Source organism: Musca domestica, unplaced genomic scaffold (assembly GCF_030504385.1).
Source record: "Musca domestica strain aabys unplaced genomic scaffold, Musca_domestica.polishedcontigs.V.1.1 123, whole genome shotgun sequence".
Classification (NCBI taxonomy): domain Eukaryota; kingdom Metazoa; phylum Arthropoda; class Insecta; order Diptera; family Muscidae; genus Musca; species Musca domestica.
In genome coordinates, this window is record NW_026712161.1 from 934,639 (window position 1) to 956,319 (window position 21,681).

General features: G+C 33.6%; 1 protein-coding gene across 3 annotated transcripts in view; it reads left to right on the top strand.

Annotated features, from left to right (window-relative positions):
• Nucleotides 1-21,681, top strand: part of LOC109611694 (serine-rich adhesin for platelets-like) — a 279,269-nt gene that overhangs the window by 82,740 nt on the left and 174,848 nt on the right. For all 3 annotated transcript variants that reach the window (XM_059118364.1, XM_059118367.1, XM_059118365.1), the window contains exon 3: nt 984-1,282. In XM_059118364.1, the coding sequence (XP_058974347.1) occupies nt 1,254-1,282 (29 nt within the window). In that variant the 5' untranslated portion in view covers nt 984-1,253. The remainder of the gene's footprint in view (nt 1-983; nt 1,283-21,681) is intronic.

Here is a 21,681-nt window from a genome sequence, read left to right on the forward strand (position 1 = left end):
CGGCAGCTCCTCTATGGAGACTCCCTGGCCGGCAGCTCGTCTATAGAGACTCCCTGGCCGGCAGCTCGTCTATAGAGACTCCCTGGCCTACAGACCGTCTATAGAGACTCCCTGGCCTACAGAGCGTCTATAGAGACTCTGGGGCCTTCAACTCGCCTATTGAGGCTCTCTGGGCTTCAGCTCGGAAATAGAGGCTCTGTGGGCTTCAGTTCGTCTATAGAGACTCTGGCCTTCAACTCGCCTATTGAGGCTCTCTGGGCTTCAGCTCGGAAATAGAGGCTCTGTGGGCTTCAGCTCAGAAATACAGCTCGGCTTTAAAGGCTCTTTGGGTGTCAACCCACATATTAAGGCTCTCTGGGCTTCAGCTTGTCTATAGAGGTTTACGGATAAAAACTTTATAAGTTTTTCTCTAGCATAAACATACGGCTTAGGTATTACTGTTCCATTGGAAAACCGTTAGTCTTTTCTTTTATTTGACAACACAACCACATTTTCATATGAGTATCTGCTTTTTTTCAACTTATTTTCTTGTGTTTCTTCTTCTGTTGCTGCCGTTGTTGTCATCTCCTGGCTGGCAACTTTCTCATGAATATTGTTAGGGTCTTCTTCTTCGTATGAAGTACAAAGTGAAAAATAACAACAACAAACTTACGCTATGCGTTTCATAGTTGTCTGCCTTAACAGCCGTGGTGATGGCGGCGGCGACACCAACATCTTTCAGCCAGCCACCCATCCATCCAGGCATCTAGTAAGAAACTTTAAGTGTTTCTTGTAACTTGAGATTTTAAGTGTTGTTGTTGGTGTTGTTTTATTTTCCCTAAAGAGGAGCGAGAGGAAAAACAGAAAAACTTGCTAGTAATATTAGATTTTCAGGAAAATTTACATTCAAGAAAAACAAAAAATTTGATAAAAAAATGTAACAACTTTTCTCTGATTAATTTGTCTAATTTATTTTATTTTTCTTCTTCCCCTTCTCTTTGCAGTTTGACAAAAATCTACAAACAAATAATTAAATAAATAAAACACCAACAACTTCTACGCGTTTTTTCGTTCGTTTATACGGTTCGTTCGTACGTTTTCGTTTTCGCCAACCGTATTGTGATTTTTTTGAAATTCGGTGTAATCGTGGAAACATCAAAAGCCAAGCGACATAATATTGGTGACTTCGTCCAAGTATCATCTCCAGCAGTGCGCCGCAAACGGAGGGTAGGGCTTATCTAACGCTGCTGCTAACAGATGAGCCCCAACAACACATGTCAATTGTTGCAGCCGAAAATGCAGGGTAAGTTGAGGGATTTAAACTGATACTTGTTTCATAAAAAATAATGCAATCTGCATATCTTCTACAAAAACACTATTATTTTGCTTGTCTATAAGATCTCCAACTTCAGTTTTTATATCAAGATTTACTTCAGAATGTCGCTCTTAATATTATACCCATTTAATGGACCTTGAGGACGTTCGATGGCACATTTCTTCAGGCTCTTCAGATTTCTTCTATAAAGTTGTCAATAAACCATAATTTGTTGAGACTATATTGGGCGCCAAATATTGGCGCCCAATTGTGAACATATTTATACCAAATATTGGCGACCGATCTTTCTGAAAGGTCATCTGAAGAGAATCTCATCTTCATATTCCCAAAAACGCGAAATTTATAAAACCGGCCTACAAAGATGTAAATCTACAAAGAGAATCCTTTTCCAGTTAATACTTGAAATGACTTCTGTAACATTTGGTCTAGGAGTCCCCCTTTAAATTTCGTCTAAACATGTGACTCCTAAAATGGGACTGTAACATTTGGTCTAGGAGTCCCCCTTCAAATTTCGGGACTCCTAAAAGACTAATCTTATTCAGATCCTTAAAATATACCCATATGTGTAATCTACTTTCTTTGGATCTACAAAAGGACTGCGTGTTATATAATTTAACATTGGTACTCTTCATATTAATCCTCTTTTATGTGGTATTGCAAAAAAGTTCCCTTTTCAAGATAGTCCAATGATTTCCTCCTCAATGACACGTCTAAATGATATCTCTTCTTCTACTCCTAGTCTGTAAAAATGCTATCCTCATCCTTGTGCTGCGGATGCTTGGCAACACTCCTATAAATATTCTATATTTGGCAGATCAAAAAGGCTCCCTGCTCGGCAGCTTGTTTATATGGACTCGCTGCGCTGAAGCTCTCACCTCAGCAGATCGTCTATAAAGACTCTCTGCTTAGCAGATCGTCTACAAGGACTTCCAGCTTGGTAGCTCGCCTATAAAAACTCCCAACTAGGCAGCTCCCTTTACTGCAACTCACCTATAAAGATTTTCTGACCTTTTGCTTGTCTGTAGGTACTCCCTACAACTCAGCCTTGAAGACTCTCTTCTTTAGAAGAATTTAGTTTTCATATAAGGGCTTAAGCTGCTTATCTTCAAAACTACCCTCACCAATCCACGTTCTCTCTTCCGACGAGTAATGACTGCCTTCTACGTGTCCTCGCCTTTTCACCACTTCTATAAGACGTTCATCTTCAGTCTTTGTCTACAAAGTCTACCTGCTTCAGTTCTTGCTTTAGCTCGTCCATTAAGACTTCTAATCTTTGTGGGCTTTTATAAGGAGAACATCTCCTGGAAATCTTATATGATTGGAAGGTCCTTTCGATGAATAGTTGGATTGTTATACATATATAGGTTATTTTGGAGGTCTTCTGTAAATAATACAATTCTCCAGAGAACCTTTTCGGGGTCTTCTTAAGGCTAAAAGCTATTTAGGACTTTTTGGAAAAGGTTTACTTTTAATGATAGAACTTTCCCACCTCCTCTGTGCACATAAGATTTCTTTATGGATTTTTGAAGACTTTTTTAAATTTTTTTCTGAAGAAGAATTCTTCTGGCGGTCTATTGAAATTCGATGGCCATTTTGAGTTCTCCGAAAATCAAAGACTTTTTTCATGGCATTCTTTAGATCAAAGATATTTCGAAATCTTCCGAAACTGATTTTTTTTATAGCCAAACTTTTAAGCGTTATTCTATTTCTATATGGCTTATTTATACACCCCTGGCTGAGTGGGGATTGGCAAAGTCCTTAATTAGAAGTTGTTAAAATTTGAGTCCAAAAATTATGGCATATTTTGACCTGAAACCAAGGAGACCCAAATATAGCCTCCATATAAAGATATTCCAACGAAATTAACCTAAAATAGTTCCTGTTCACACCTTATTTGAAAGACTCCTTTAAAGCCTTCTATTGATAGAAATATATATTAGAGGGGGCTAATATCTTTACGTGTCACCAAAAAATATCATTACCGAATAAGGGGTGTCGTAAGTTCATTTTTGTATAAGCTATATATTACCTTACAGCATACTAAAGGTGAGAATGCATAAAACGCTTTTTTGACTGGCTTCTTCGTACAGGGACAAAGGAGTTTTAGTTTGACTTAATTCGATTGTGGCTCCACTCTCCTTTATTCTTTTCCGAGGAAGCCGGCCGACTTTGCCAGTCAAAACAACGTTTTATGTATTCTCACCATACCTTAAAAGGTATGGGCACAGCATACGAAGTAAGTAAATGATTTCGAAATCTATGAACTCAGACCTCTGATACGCAGATTCCAACCAGTGATCTTAATTATTGAGCCCCTTGTGCTTTCGCTTCTCCCTACTTGCTAAGATGACGGGAATCTATTATATTTTGGTTTTGGGAATACCTCATTATTTTTTGGTATTGCTGGTAATGCAGAGGGTATGCTAATGTGCTTACAATGACATTAGCATACCCCCTTCATTACCAGTTACACCAAAAAATATTGAGGTATTCCCAAGAGATGAAAGTGGCCCATGTGATTCGGAGCAGTGAGCTTATGCTTTGTATACCCTTAGGTCTTGTTTCTCCAAATTCGCTAAGATGAAAGAGAGCTATTTTATTTTGCTATTCTTTGAGAATAACTCATTATTTTTTAGCTTACTGGTAATGTAGAGGGGATGTAAATGTCATCACCGGGATCTCCAGTTGATTTTTTTTTAAATTTTCCATAGCTAATGGAAAATAATTTACCGTGGAATGAAATTTAGCCGTTTTGCATTTTTCGTGGAGTATCTCATTATTTTTTACATTACTGGTAATGCAGGGGGTATGTAAATGTCATCATTTGGATCTAAAGTTTGTTTTTATACCAAACACCACAAGGTGGTCAGGGTATTATGTCTTTGTGCATTTGTTTGTAACAGGCAAAAGGAAACGAGATAGACCCATAGTTCCTTTTAATGATCTGCATAGAATCACATTCTGAGTCGATTTATGCATGTCCGTCCGTCCGTCTGTCCATATATTTTTGTAAACAAAGTACAGTTCGCATTTATAGCCCTATCCACATGAAATTTTGCACAAGTAATTTGTTTGGCTCAAGGACGAACCCTATTGAAATTGGAGATAATCGGTTAAAATTTAGATATAGCTCCCATATATAACTTCGTCCAATTTACCTTTTATTGTACATCAAACGTCTAATATTTGCCCAAATTGGATGACATTTGGCACATACGACCGAATTGGGTCTAGAAGCTAGTATAAAAAAATTGATGAAAATCGGTTCAGATATAGCTATAGCTCCCATATATACTGTTCATCCGATTTGTTGTATTTGTTACCCACAACCGTAATATGCACTCCGTAACATCGATATTCAGGTAAATATATCAAATACAGCTCAGAAATATATTTGCCAAATTTTATCGAGATCGGTTCCGATTTGGATATAGCTCCCATATATATTTTTATCCGATTTCAAATTAATTGTGCACCAAATGGGCAATACAAATCCGAATTTAAAAGGTACAAATGCTTCGGCATATTTAGTCCTCTGAACTTTAAATTATAATTATAACCATAGCGTGTATGATTGAGTTTTCCCATAAAAACGTTTAGTAGATATACGGATTTCTACTAAATTAGCAACGTGGTGTAGGGTATCATAAAGTCGGCCCGACTTAAGGACTATCTTTACTGTTTTTTTTTAATTTATCATGGCTAGTGGAGAGTAATTTGCCATCAAATGAAATTTAGCTCAGGGTTCTTCCCTATTTCGAATTGTTTGCATATTCAAAATTTGCGTCTTTTTGAAAACAAAAAAAAAAAATAAATAAATAAATAAAACAAAATTTCTCCTCCCAAAAATGTTAAGTGTGTCAAGTTTATATATGAAATGAAATCATTAACATTTGCCAGCTCATTTGTGGGCCATTTGTTTGTTTTTAGACACAAACACACACACACACATAAAATATTTACTTTTGTTTTTAGGCCAAAATAAATTAAAAAAAAAAAAAAAAAATTAAAAAAAAAAACAAGAAACTGTGTTTTTTTTTAATTTTTTTTTTTTTTATAAATTTTACTAATGATTCAGTTTTGATTTCTCAGAGATCTGAACAGCATCACATCATCACTGAAATATTTCTGATATTACAATCAGAGACATATTCCGTTTTCCATTCCATATATATATGTATATGTATATATGTTTGCCTGTAAGTGGTTATTTACAATCAAAAGTAATGATGATGAGGTTTTAAAGTTGAAAAAAAAAGTTTCATTTTTTCGCGCTTACTTGCCGCTTTTGTCTCCGTTTGATACGCTGGAAGAAAAAGTAAAATTACAAAAACACAAAAAGAAAAAAACGCTGACAAACGGCCTACTTTCACTTTCTACTATTTTATCATCAGAAACCAACCACGTTTGTTTCATAGCTGGGGCTGGTGTTAGCTCGCTCGCTAGCTTGCTGGCTGGTTGGCTGGCTGGCTAACAAGCACAAAAACAATGAATATAAAAAGCGTAACTAAAACTAATCGAAAAAATGAAAGAAAAAAATAGAAAATCAAACTAAAAGTAAAATTGGCGAATAAACTCTCTAACTAACCAAAAAGGGGGAGGTAGGTAGGGAGGTACATAGAAAACAAAATGTAATGAGAGAAAGAAAAGAAAAAATCGAAAGTATTTTTTCCAAACACACACTCACACACAAAGAAAACGAACACAAAGCTTACATTTATTGCAATTAAACAATTAGCAATTTGTTTAGGTTTGTCTCATTCATAGTTGGGCGGCTATTTCAAGCTCGCCTGAAAGAGAAAAAAAACAGATATTCATAACAGCTGCCTTCTGATGTAAAAAAGAAACAAGTAAAAAAAAACTTTGAATACTCTCCACCATTTGGAACTTATTTGGCAATTCTCCAAAACAATAAAATCCGCTAAATAATGTAGCTAAAATCATTAAAATACCGAATATCGGGAGGTACGATCATAGGCTGTAGTATCGCTTACGACCTTCATATACTATATTTTAGACAATTCCGGTGAATAATGTCGCTAAAAGCATCAAAATACCGAATATCGGGAGGCACGATTATATGTTGGCTATACGAAGACGTGGTCCTGCACAGACAAATTTCTGTCTTATGCTGTCGTATCCATTACGAACTTCAAATACCAAATTTGAAACAATTCCGTTGAATAATGTAGCTAACAGCATCAAAATACCGAATATCGGGAGGTACGATTATATGGGGGCTATACGAAGACGTGGACCTGCACAGACAATTTTCTGTCTTAAGCTGTAGTATCCATTACGAACTTCGAATACTAAATTTGAAACAATTCCGGTGAATAATGTCGCTAAAATCATCAAAATACCGAATATCGGGAGGTACCGTTATATGGGGGCTATACCAAGACGTGGACCTGCACGGATAATTTTCCGTCTTAGGGTGTAGTATCCATTTTGAACTTCAAATACCAAATTTGAAACAATTCAGGTAAGTAATGTCGCTAAAATCACCAAAATACCGATTATCGGGAGGTACCGTTATATGGAGGCTATACGAATACGTGGACCTGCACAGGCAATCTCCTATCATAGGCTGTAGCAGCCATTACGAACTTCAAATACCAAATTTGAAACAATTCCGTTAAATAATGTCGCTAAAAACATCAAAATACCAATTATCAGGAGGTACCGTTATATGGAGGCTTTACGAATACGTAGACTTGCACAGACAATTTTCTGTCTTATGCAGTAGTATCCATTTCGAACTTCGAATACTAAATTTGAAACAATTCCGTTGAATAATGTTGCTGAAAGCATCAAAATACCGATTATCGGGAGGTACCGTTATATGGAGGCTATACGAATACGTACACATGCACAGACAATTTTCTGTCTTAGGATGTAGTTTGCGAACTTTAAATACCAAATTTTGAAACAATTCAGGTAAGTAATGTCGCTAAAAGCATCAAAATACCGATTATCGGGAGGTTCCGTTATATGGGTGCTATACGAAGACGTGGACCTGCACAGACAATTTTCTGTCTTAAGCTGTAGTATCCATTACGAACTTCGAATATTAGATTTGAAACAATTCCGGTGAAAAATGTCGCTAAAATCATCAAAATACCGAATACCGGGAGGTTGCGTCAAATGGGGCTATACCAAAACGTGGACCTATATGGGCCATTTTCAATATCAAAAGTCCTGCAGACATAATATACATTTGGGTAAATTTATTTCATTTCGTTCGGAAGCTAGAATAACTTCCACAGACGGATAGGCTGACAAACGAACGGATATCGACATAGAATTTTATGCTGGTCAACAAGAATATATATACTTTGTGGGGTCTAAAATGTATATTTCGAGGTGTTACTAACGGAATGACAAACTTAATATACCCTCCATTCTATGGTGGAGGGTATAAAAACTGATCGATTTTTTCTTGCTTCATTCAATTTCGCTTTTTTCAATTGTTTGCTTTCCCCATTTTTTTGCCCCGCCACATTTCGTTTTATTGATACAGTTGTCACTCGCTTCAAACTCTATTGACACTGGTAGGCATATGGTGAACTAAATTCGAATTTTGCTACCAAATTTCAATTATTTTTAGGTAAACAGTGCTAACCAAAAAAAAAAATTAATTATATTTCACACTTTAAAAAAAAACTGGGCCTACTCCCATTCTCGCTCTGGCTCTCTCCGAATTTCTCTCCAATGATGTATGTGAGTGTGTGGCTTGCTATTTGCTTTTGCTAAAGTAGGTCAAGCCACTTTGGCTAAGTGGGTCATTGTGGAGGAAGCCTAAAGTTAAGGCCTTAACATATCTATAGATCTACTCGAACAGCAATTGGTGCTAAAAATTAAGATAAGACAGGAGATAAATAAAAGAGATTTGTCATTTTTGTATGTCCTCCAAAACGTTTATGGGTCTACAGGTGGAATCTGATCAGATTTAAAGCCTTAAGAAGTTGTTTGTGGTCAAGTATGAATAAAATTCTATGTCGATTTAGCGATGTCCGTCAGTCTGACCGTCTGTGGAAGTCAGAGTTAAGACAGAAGATAAGTAAAAGAGATTTGTCCTCCAACACATTTAGGGATTTAAAGGTGGAATCTGAGCTGGATTTTAAGGTTTAAAGTCTTAAGAAGTTATTTGTGGCCAACTTTGAAATTAAATATATCGGTCCACTTTTAGGTTCCGTTCTTATATAACACCTGTTTTTTATACCCTCCACTATAGTATGCAGGGTATATTAAATTTGTCATTTTCTTTATAGCACCTCGAAATATACATTTTAGACACCACAAAGTATATATATTCTTGATCAGCATACAATTCTATTACGATTTAGCGATGTCCGTCCGGGTGGAAATCACTCTAGCTTCCGAAAGAAATGAAGTAGGTTGATAAAATTTTACTCAAATGTATATTATGTCTGCAGGACTTTTGGTATTGAAAATGGGCCATGTAGGTTCACATTTTGGTATGTGGCCCCCATATTATGTTACCTCCAAATTTTCGATACTTTAATGATTTTAGCGACATTATTCACCGGAATTATTTCAAATTTGGAATTATTCAAATTAATATTTCAAATTTGAAGTTCGTAATAGCCTATGACAGAAAAGTATCTGTGCAGGTCCACGTTTTGGTATAGACCCCATGGTAACTCCTTATATTAGGTATTTTGATGATTTTAGCTACATTATTTTCCGTTTTTTTTTTGGCACTTGAATATTGTAATGGCTTATGACAAAAGTTGCCTATGCAGGTCTACTTCGTCGTATAGACCCTAATATAACGGCTACTTTTGGTATTTTTAGGATTTCAACAGAATTTTTAACGGATTTTTTTAACTGCCAAATTCGTTCCAATCGGTGGAGGGTATTCAAAGTTCGGCCCGTTAGACCTCGCAAGGGTCGACACAAGACTTAATGGACGCTTGTGTCCGCTGTGTGGAGCATAAATCAAGATAACATCAACTGAACTTGCATGCTCAATTGGATAGCGACGATGAAAAGGAGCGTTCTCTGAGCCCTTGCCAAGATTTTAATGTCTGCTTCCTCATACAAGCCTAAACAGATACTTACGGAAATACCCATATCCGGAAAGCATATGTGTAATGTAATAGCTTACATATCCATGCTTCCGTGACGCATATTGATGTCTACTAGCCTGGATCCCTCTAGAAATGTGTCTTCAGGTGTATCTAAATATTTTTTTTCATCATATCCGATGTTCCAAAGGTCGGGATTGCACCCATGCTTTGGTGCGGTTCATATCTTGTCTAAGCTTACGCTGGACATAATCTGTGGTTCTGGGCTGGGTGACAGGCATCCCTATCCTACTAGAAAGATTTTCTCAGGCATAGCTATATTTAGTGTTCCATCATAGCTTATGTTCCACTTGTCGGAACCTAGAATAAAATCCTGTACAGCTTGACTTGACATCTATGGAGTGCTCTCGCCTGTATTGTATTTAAATTCCCTTCCACTTGGGTAGCTCCTTATTATTCTCATAAGGGACTCAGGTACTTGAGTTCTATCCCGAGGTATCTCATAACTTTTTGCGTCAGAGATCAAATCGATTTCTGGTGGGATATGTTTTATGTCAATAACACAAGCTTGTCTCGTGCATAGCTACCTCTAGCCCATGTGATATCAGCTATGCTCTGGGTCATGACTTGTCTAAGCTTACGCTGGACATCGTCTATGATTTTGGGCTGGGTGACGGGCATCTGTATCCTACTAGAAAGGTTTTCTTAGGCATATCTTATTTTAGTGTTCTATCATAGCTGATGTTCCAATGGTTAGAACCTAGAATAGAATCCTGTACAGATTGACTTGATTTCTCTGGGATGCCCTCGTCTTTATTTAAGTACTCTTTCACTTAGATGGCTCCATATTACTCTCATAAGGGGCTCAGGGTCTCGATTCTTATCCCGACGTAACTTAAAACTTTTTGCGTCTGAGTAGGGAAGCTTGCCTTGATCGAATCGATTTCTGGTGGGATATGTTGTCTGGTCAATAACACAAGCTTGTCTCGTACATGGCTACCTCTAGCCCATGTAATATCGGCAATGCTCATGAATTGTGTAAGCTTATGCTGGGCATCGTCTGTGGGCTTGGCTAACAATATCATCCAGATAATCCCACTAGAAAGGCATTCTCTGTCATATTTAAATATAGTATTCCGTGATAGATGTTGTCCCAAATGTGGGGATTTTACCTTTGTTGAGGATCAAGACTTGTCTAAGCTTATGCTGGACATCTATGTGTGGTTCCTGCCTGGATAACAATCTCCGTATCCCACAGGAAGAGTTTTCTCAGGTTTATCTAAATTTAATGTCCCATCATAACTGATATACCGAAAGTCGGGACGTGGGATTGAAACCTGCACAGCTCCAGAGGTTATCTTGACTACTCTGGGGTACCCTCATCTGTATTGTATTTAAGTACTCTTCTACTTGGGTAGCTTCATATTACTCTCATAAATTACTCAGGGACTTGAGTCTTATCCCGACGTACCTTATAACTTTTTGCGTTTCGCTACCTTAAGCCTATGTTATATCGGCTATGCTCTGTTGCCGATCATGACTTGTCTAAGCATATTCTCGACATTGTCTTTGGTCCTGTCTTAGATGATGGTAGCAATATCATCCAGGTGATCGAACTAGAAATGCATTGTCAGGTATATTTAAGTTAAGTCTTCCATAGCTGGTGCGGATCATGACTTGTCTAAGCTAATGCAGGACACTGTCTGTGATCTTAGGCTGGGTGACAGCAGCAATATCAGTAGAGGGGTGTTCTTAGGCATATCTAAATTAGTATTCATGACTTGTCTAAGCATATTCTCGGCATCGTCTTTAGTCCTGTCATGGATGATGGCAGCAATATCATCCAGGTGATCGAACTAGAAATGCATTGTCAGGTATATTTAAGTTAAGTCTTTCATAGCTGGTGCGGATCATGACTTGTCTAAGCTAATGCAGGACTTAGTCTGTGGTCCTGGCATGGGTAACGGCAGCAATATCAGTAGAGAGGTATTTTTAGGCATATCTAAGTTAGTGTTCCATCTATTTTTTCGAAGGTCAGAACCTAAGATTCAACCCTGTACAGCTCCTAATGTTGTCTGGACTTCTCTGGGGTGCCTTCGCGTGTATTGTATTTAAGAACTCTTCCACTTGGGTAGCTTCTTATTATTCTCATAAGTTACTCAGAGTCTTCAAAGTTAGATTCCATGGCGTGTATGACATATGTTCACCTTAGGCTATTGAGAGCATTCTTCACGTCAAGTGTTGCTTATAGAAATATCGGCCGGCTGTAATTATTTCTTTTCTGAGCGCCGGAAAACACTTCAAATACTTCCTAGATTGCCCCAATGGACTCTATTCCTCTGAAACTATATTGCCTCTCGAATAGTTCTCCATATACATAAGTGGTAACGAAGCGAAAGCAATTTCCATAGTTTTTCTTTCGTGACAAGCTGAAAACATTCTTCCTTAATTATCTCATTATTTTCCTGAGATTTCTTTGCAAATTTCTTCATGATCCAAAAACAAAAAAGAAAAAAATCCAAGACGCCAAAAAGTCGGTCATCTACAAAAGAGAGTGCGGGAGAGGGACAAAGAATAGCATGCACGTCAAGCAATAAAGGAAAAACTTTCCTTTCCTTAATAGAGCAATAAAATGTATATATCTTTTATGTTTTGGAAAATTTTCTTCAACAGCAAGTAAATTTTCCATGGCTAACTTTATCCGCTGCTCCTTAAGAACATGATGATGATTATGATGTCGAAAAAATACCCAACCAAAAATAAATATTATGGTCCTCCTTCACTCGAGCTCGTTATTTGTCTGCTTGAAATTTATTTCGAGCTACAAATTTCTATAAAATACGCATATGCATATTTTATGAGAATATTTCGACAATTTAAAGTCAGACAGCCAACCAGTTAGTTAGTCGTCAGTCCGGCAGTGTGGTGGTGTTGATGTAATAAAATGAAATGTATTTCTTCAAAAAAAAAAAAAAAAAAAAAAAAACAGACCCGGGAATTTTTCGGTTCTGTACTTATGGAAGTCTGTCCGCCCATTCCAAGATGATGTGGCCGATGATGATGATGAAAAAGATGCTGCATTTCTGTGTGTGCCTGGAATGACACATTGCAATGCATTTTACCACACAGATACACATATACACACAAAGAGAGAGAAGTTAGTCGTTCAGTTGCTTGCTGGCTTGCTTGTCATGCCATAAACACAGCTGACAGCGACCTACCCCAAGGCAAGATATGTTATTATCTCTTATTGGTGATGTGGTGGTGCTGCTGCTGCCTGGTGGTGTTGGTGGTTGCTGCAGTTTTTGGTTTTTTTTTTCTTTCTGCTCATATTGGTCGCTTGTTGGTGGTTGGTTAAAATGTTTTGTGCCTCTGCTTATTCCCGAAGCTATTTATAATGGTCTCCTCTTTGGCCGATGCTGCTGATGATGTGTTACTGTGTTGCCATGTATTTTACTCTGCGTAATTTTATTTTATATTCCCCCGGACGAAATGGAATTGCTTACACATCAGTTCTTTTTTGTAATTTTTTTTTTCACCGGGTTTCTTTATTCATTTTTGCTGATTTTGTAGGTCCAGCCAAACGTACACAGCAGATGAACGATAATGTAGTTTTCCTGTTCATTGGAAAATGATGATGACGATGATAAAATATAGATGCTTTTTTTTTGGGGATACGAAAATGACATTAAAAAGGAAAAACCGAAAAAAAACTAAAATGAAAAAGGGGAAAAAATACTGATGAAATGAAAAAATACTAAATAATGGGCAGTCATGAAAGCAATGCCAACCAAAAGTAAACCAACCATAAAAATTTTGAAAATTTTGAACAAAAACTTACCTTGGACTACGCTAGATTCCAATATTCAGTGCCATCTCCTTAGCTCATTATAAGCTTCACTCAAAAGGAAAATTATGAAAAACTTAGAAAGTTTAAAAAAATCTGTTGCTTTTGGAATGCTGGAATATATTTTCAATTTTTTTTGGAAATAATTTGGGAAAAATTTCATAATTTTTCAAAATTTGCTATTTTTGAAAATCCTGAAAATTTTCTTAAATATTTTCACTCAAATGAAAATTTTATTCGAGAATAGATAGTAGGATGTAGGCCAAGGGTTCGGCATTGTCCTAAATGGTTAATTTTCCTACAATTTTAGTCCATTTTACATAGATAACTTGGTTTTTTCTTTAAGTTACACCAGTGCGTATGACTATTATTAATTATGGGGTATTAGGAAAACATTGACCATAACTTCTCTCATATTGAACCGATTTTCAAATTTATTATTGATTTTGAAAGAGGACAAAATTACCTTGCAGTACTCATTTGGATGTGAAAATTATTTATTATATTTTATGAAAATAAAATGCCATATATAATAGAACGGTTTTAGCTTCTTAGTTTTAGTTGTATTTCAGGAAGAAAACTTTAAAGTTGTTCCTAAGATTTCAGTTGAAAACCTAACTTTGACACCTACAGCTTAAAATGTCCACTTTTAAGGCATTACTGGAGATATAGGGCTATTTTCGCACATTGGCCACTGGTGCGTATGACTGTTATTAAATTTGAGTACAATCAATGAGTTGGCTATAAGTTTTATTATACTAAACCTATTTTGGAAATTCAAATACCATTTGAAAGAGGACATTATAGGCCTTCAGTACATGCCAAAAGTTTTAAAAAATAGTCAGTTTTAATTTCCTAAAAACAACTACTAAATAAAGTGAAGAAATAAGGTAATTGGCCTTCGCCGACCTTTGAATTCAGTATTGCATAGAATTTCAGCTGAAAGGACAACTTAAGCGTTCTACAGAACTGTCGTGCAATATATACTACTTAAAACATTATTAAATTCTTAAAAAATTAGGTTACTTAATATATAAGACCTTTTTTTTATTTTTGGCCGCTGGTGCGTATGACTGTTATTAATTATTGAATACGAACAAAGAATTTACTATAACTTTTACTATAATATACCGATTTTGGAAATTCATATGGCATCTGAAAGAGGACACTATAGGTCTTCTATAAATCGTAAGTTTTAAAAAAGTGGTTTACTTTATTATAATTTCCGACAACCAATTACTAAATGAAATAAAGGAATTTAAGTTTTTTTGCCTCTACTGTGTTTGAATTCATTTGCATAGCATTTTAGCAGGGACAAATTGGGTAATCTAGAGCGCACTGGTGCTACGGATGCTTCCTAAACATTTGTTGTATTACTGATGGGTATAAGGCCATTTTTCTATTTCGGTGGAAATACTGGTGCGTATTAATATTATTAATTATTGGCAAAAAGCAAAGAATTGGTTATTTCTTCTCTTAGAAACGACAAATTTTGAAAATTATAATGGCATTTGAAAGAGGACGTTATTGTCCTGAAAGATACCATTGTATTGGAACTGATTTATGAAACTTTCAAAATACCAAACTCCAAATGAAATTAAACAATTGTTGATATCTTAGCTTTCGTCGTAGAATATTGTTTAAACAGTTATTGCACTACTGAAGATATATCGATTATTAGCCACTGGTGCGTATGACTATTATTAATTATTGGGTACTACCAAAGAAGAAGCCATTACTTTTATTGCAATAAACCGATTTTGAAAATTCAAATGGCATTTGAAATAGGGCATTATTTCCCTAACATTAACCACAGGAAGGAAAATAATTTCTTATATTTTTAATGTCAAAAAACCGCTTTTAAATTACCACAAAACTTTTTTCATTCTCTGAGCCACTGTTTTCTGCATCATTAACTTGTCCTTTATTTCTTTATCATCATTTTTCCAACAAAAAACCATCCATCTCATTATTATTACGACAGCCGAAAAAAAATGAATATCATTTCTGCCATATCATAACATGTTTTTGATGTTATTTTGCGCATTTGTGTGTATATTTTATTGTATACTTGTGCGCTTGGAGAATATTCCATGGTACTTTTTGTAGTGTGTGAGTTATAGTTTTCATTTTGTAGGAATTTCATATAGAAACAAGTGAAAATAGATTAAGTTTGGTCGTTCCAAACAAATGTTGGTTTCCACTTTTAAAGGATGTGTAAAAGCCTACGACTTCAAGCCATTACTCCATGCACAACCTTTGTAGAAAGTTAAAAAAAATTCTTGGTTAAATTTTTTATGTCTCGACTTCACGAATCTGCATTTTTGTAATCATATTGAGTTAGGTTAAAGTCTTAGATTAAGTTCGATTGTGCCAAACAATCATACGTTGGTTTCTACTTTCAAACGGTTCGCAGAAACTCATAATCTTAAGTCTTATTTCCTTACTCCAACGATGTATAAAATTAAAGCAATTTTCTTGGTTAAATTTTAGATCTCCTCATTCCTCAGGAATCCAATTTTTAGTTGGGTTAAGGTTTTAGCTTCAATTTGATACCTTATTTAAGTCTCTAGGTTCTGTAGACAATAAGAAATGGGCGAATTTGTAAAATAGCCCACAATTAATAATAGTCATACTCACTATAGTACAACTTTATAAAATGCATTTTTGAAGGCCAAATTATGCGATTTTACTATAAAATCATCAGGAGTTCTACGCCTAAAAATAATATAGAAATGATGCCAAGAAGTATGGTACCTCAAGTCATAGTTCCATGCACCACCTTTGTATAAAATTAAAACAATTTTCTTAGAGACATCTTCAGATGAGGAGAATGATAATTTTTTTTATTATATTCAGTTATGTTAATGTCTTAGCTTTAATTTGATTCCTTATTTATGTATCTACGTTCAGTTGGCATTTAGAAATGAGCGATTTTGTAAAATATCCCATAATTAATAATAGTCATACGCACTGTAGTACAAATTTATAAAATGCCTAAAGGAAGGTCAAATGGTGCAATTTCGCTATAAAATAATCAGAATTCGACTATCTGAGAATAAAAAGAATAAAATTATGCCAAGAAACATAGCACGCCAAGTCGTGGTTCCATCCAGGATCCTCTGGGGAATGTTCTGTAGCAGAGTGAGGAAACGAACTTATGTTCGATATAGTCTTTCAAGCATAGGCATATCATAAATTATGTTCGATATAGTCTTTCAACCATAGGCATATCATAAATATCGCAGCAAATACATTTTACCCAGACAGACCTTTGGTATATAACGTTTTATTCGATTCTTACATAAAAAAACAAATCTGGATTGAGATATGATGCCCTAATACCTTCCATGAATTTCAGACGAATTTCTCCTACCATCTAGAGTTTTTCGAAGGGAGATTTCCCGGGATAAAAGGGAAATAAAAAACTGGTTTTAATAATTTTTTTAATAACAAATTTTCAAGAAGTCTGAAAATTTGTTTTGTCTTTTATTCTTTTTTTTCTTTTTTGTGAATTAAATTACAAAATCTTTTTTTAATTACCCATAAATATCAATTGGCCAAGAAATGAGTTTTCTTTCTGTCAAAATGAAAGGCCACGTATCCAAGTACACTTCAAAATTAAGTTCATTACAAAAAGCATGTAAAATATTACTTTTTTAAGGTCTCACAGATTTAATTTAAATTTCTTCTCGAATTCTTTTTATGTTTCTGACTTGAGAAAAATTGTTAGCAATTTTATTTTTCTTTGTCACTTAGTGTCACCCAAGTAAATGGAATTTTTATTTGTTTTACAATGGCCTAGGTATGTAATATAATTTTTGTATATTTACAAAAGTAATTTACAACTGCAAATATATGAAAATAAAAAAGACTTTAATTTAAAACAAATAATTGACATGTTGTTGCACTGGCGAAGGTTGTGTTTATTTAATGATCTTTATTACAAATAAAAATCACAATCAACTTTTTTAATGGCATTGTAAAGCTACGGCAGCCAATAAAAGACAAAGGGAATTATTTTCAGAGGAAGAATTCATAAATGTTTCAATGGATTTATCATTGAAGATATAAACTCTCAAGGAAATTACTCAATTAAGAAAGGTTAAGAGAAAGTCTTGTCAAAAAATTAAATTTGTTTGAATTTTCTTTCAATTTTTGAAAGATCTTGCCATTTGTACCAAAGAAAAAAGGAAGTTTTTAAGTAGGAAAAAATAATATATTGTTGAAATAATATTTTAATTGTTGTTCAATATTCTGCTTCGAAGTCTTGGAAAATTATTAAAAAATATTTTCCAAAAAAAAAACCTTTAAAAAATTATATTAAATTAAGTGTTTTTTTAAACATTGAATTTATGATTCATTTTTTTGGTATTTTCTTAACTAAATTCCTAATTGTGTATTACACATTAGGTAACCCAATATGACAGCTTTAATTTGACTCCTAAATTGTATTTCTATGTGCCTTAGATTCTGAGTTATATGTAATTTTATAAAACATGCCATAATTAATAATAATCATACGCTCGATGGTACAGAAATAGAAAAACTACGCTTGTGGCCACATTTCTTGAGAAATTTTTATTTTCATAATTTCTAATTTTTGTATGATTCGAAAGAATACGGCTGTGAAGGTTTTGAGGAAACTGAAACAAAATAAATTTCTAAATTTCAACTGTTTTGACAAACGAAGTGAATTGTACCTTCAAACAATTTATGATTATTTTTAATAGACCAAGTAAGATCACAGTTTTTATTTTTTATAGATCTAAAAGGGTCTCAGTTTCAAATAAATCATATATATTTCAGTCTTTTGTTCGCTTGAAAGGATATAATAGAAATGCACCAATTAAAAAAATGCGTTGGTTTGAAAGTTTGACTTCTTGCTTATATTTTTTTGTTTTTCTTTGGCTGTGCTCCTAATTTTGCATCACAAACTAGGTAACCCAATTTGCTAGCTTCAATTTGACTCGTAAATTGTATTTCTATATGCCGTAGAAGCTGAGATATATCCAATTTTATAAAACAAGTCATAATTTAAAATAGTCATACGCACCATGGTACAGAAATGGAATACCTAAGCTTGTGGGCACAATTCTTTACTTATTTTAGTTTTCTTAATTTCAAATTTTAGTAGATGATGAGGGCTTTACGATATAAAAACTTGATAGAATTTAAAGTGTGGGAATTGTGTTAAATACAAGCAAACTTTTATTAACACCAAAACATATCGTTCCGTAAATTTTACTTATAATGAATTAACAGGTATATACCAAATATGATTAAATATTTTTAATACTTCATGGGTAATGCATGTCTTAGCTTTCATTTGCTGTAATTTTGATAAATATATCTCAAGTAGTTTGTGAGTAATAGTGCATTTAATCAAAAAAGCCAGAATTAATAACAATCATACGCAGTGGAGAACCATTTCAATAAAGTGAGATTTAATTAAAATTCCCATTTCAAAATGGCACTTTCAAATATTTATTAGACAATTAATTAAATATATAGGATTATTTTTGTTTATAAAATAAAATTTCCAATTGCAACAACAATTTCATAAACCCCAAAAAATTCCCTCACCGTTAGATTCAAAATTTCCAAAGATCTCTATTTTATTTTTGTAGTTCGACGTGCATCAAATGTTAATTTAATGCAAATACTAAATTCTATTAACACAAACAAAACAATTAACTGATCATGAGCCATAAAAATGTTAGCACTTTGTTAGATCTTGTAAAAAAATAGAAAAAAAATATTTTGGCAAGAATTCCGATTATTTTGAATTTTCGTTCAATTTAATTTATGACACATACTATAGATTTGACAATGCCAGATAAGAAAGTAATGTTATATTTAGTGATTCTAAACAAATAGATATAAAAAAGTAGTCGAAAAATGGTGAGCTGAATTTAAATTGCTGCTCAAAGTTTTAAAAACAGAAAACAACAATAACAACCACATAAATCATCATATGATTTGAATTAGATTTTTTTTGCTTCGTTTTCTGTATTTCAAGTTTAAATTGTATAGCTGGATGAAGTTATGGTTAAGGTTGGTTTGAATTCAAGCAACGTAATTTAAGCTTTAAGTCTTGGCTTTTTTTTTGTGTTTTCTCCTTATCGTTTTCTGTTTTTTTTTTTTTTTAGTTTGCCTCTATGTACATGGCTATGGTAATGTGATATGAACTAAACCAAAGAAAAGCCACATTGGCAAAACATTGCTTCACATGAAAAACATATTTTTCATGCTTCTCCTATTTGGTTTTCTGTTTTCTTTTTTGCATTGTGAATAACATTGCTGAGCAACAATTTGATGCCTGCAAAATGGCAAAAATATGTACTAAAAAAAACTAAGTTAACGTGTTATATAGCCATATCATTAACAAACATCAAAACACCAGCGTCACATTGTCACAACTTTGACGAAACCATTAATGCTGACAGAGTCAAGTAAAGGCCTAATATTAGTTATGGTCTGTTTAATTCGCTCAAAAAAATTGCATGCAGAAATTTAACACAGTTGTGAAAATGGGAAAAAGTAATAATGAAGAATTTTCAAATAAAAATTGGAAAAGATTGTAAGAAAATTTTAAGTTTGTAAAAAAATAAAATTTGTGATTTTAGTTAAAAATGTTTGACTTTCTATAACTGAATTCAAATTCCCCACTTTAAAATTTTGTAATTCAATTCGATAGCTTCCATTTGAGTCCTAATTTGCATTTCTATCTGCCGTACAAGCTGAGATATATCCACTTTTGTAAAAGAAGTCATAATTAATAACAGTCATACGCCCCATAGTACGAATTTTGTAAAATGCCTGAATTAAGAGAAATCATCATATATTTTTGCAAAAAATGCCACAATAAATCATAAAATAATAATAAATTGTCCATAAACATTGAAAATATTGAAATAATTCAAAGAAAACGTGCCCAAAATTCCTCTGGATTAACATTTCCTGTTCTTGGAATTTCATGATATTTTTCCCCACGAATTTTTGTAAGTTTTTATTTTTTGAAACTGTATTTGTGTTTATATTATGTTAGCTACAGGTGTTAGCTTTTATTTAATATCTTACTTATGTCTCTATGTTAATTTGCCTATGAGAAAATGACAGCTTTATAAAATAATCTAAAATTAATAACAATCATACGCACTATGTTACAACTTTATAATATGACCATATTAAGACCTGTGCTCATACTTTTTTAAGTGAAAAATTAAAAGTCGTTAATAAGAATTCTAGAAACTTTAAATTTCCAATAAATTTCAATTGAAATACATATTTTTAAAGAAAAATATACAAATGACTGCAAAAATAGGAATTTAGGATTATTATCCCCCAAGTGTAAAATGTACTCAAAATTTCTAAGGAAAAGTTTGTATATATCGGTTTAACATATCTTTAAGTGTGTCACAAAAATATGCAGATAGTGGTCTTAGCTCTAAATAGCCAAATTCGCACTAGACTAACATCTCTTAGAATTTCAATCTATGTTTTCTGATAAAATTTTCCACGAGATTTTTCACGTATGTGTATTTTTATGTCATGTACAGTAAGTCTAGGGTCTTTGCTTTAATTTTCTATCCTATTTGTGTCTCTGTGTTAACAAAGCAATGAGGAATAGACGCACTATAGTACACAATTTTAAAATGACTGTATGAAGGGCTAAAGTAGCAATTTTGGACTGTAAAAAAACGTTATTGAATGTCTTTAAAAAATCATGATTTCATTTTCTAAAAAATATAGAAAATTTATCAAGAAAAAAAACTTTAGAAATAATATCACCTGGAATGAAATTTAAAATACTTTTCCCTCTTAATTTGTTATAATTCTTTATATCAATAATATACATTTTTGTTGTTTAATCAGATAGTTTTAGGTCTTGTCTTTAACTTGATACCTTCTTTATGTCTTTAAATTATGTTGAAATTGATAAATGATCAATTTTGTAAAATAACCCATAAATAATAATAGTCATACGCACTATAGCACAACTCTTTAAAATGCATTTATCTTGGCAAAGCGAGGCTATTTTTATTTTTAAAAAAATTTATTTTTTATTTTAAAAAATGAAATTACACACAGAAGAAGCTTTTTGGAAATGATATGCCCTTTTTTGTAAAATTCGGTAGATATTTTCTTTGATAAATTGTTCATCTTTTTTTCAATATTTCCATATTTCTTGTTTTATAATCAGCTAGTTGATTTGATACCTTATTTGTTCTATGTTAAATAAATAATAAAAAATGGACGATTTTACGAAAAACCCCACAATTTGAATGTTATATGAAAACCATTATTAGACCTTTCACTAAAAAGACTGAAAAAGAAATATTAAAATTTCACCAAGAAGGTGCTTTTGGAAATTAGAACCCCCTTGGTGAGAAATGTAGTACAATTTTTCCACAATAAATTGTTTATGTCTTCATCTCACGAATTTTGTATTTTTATCTAGT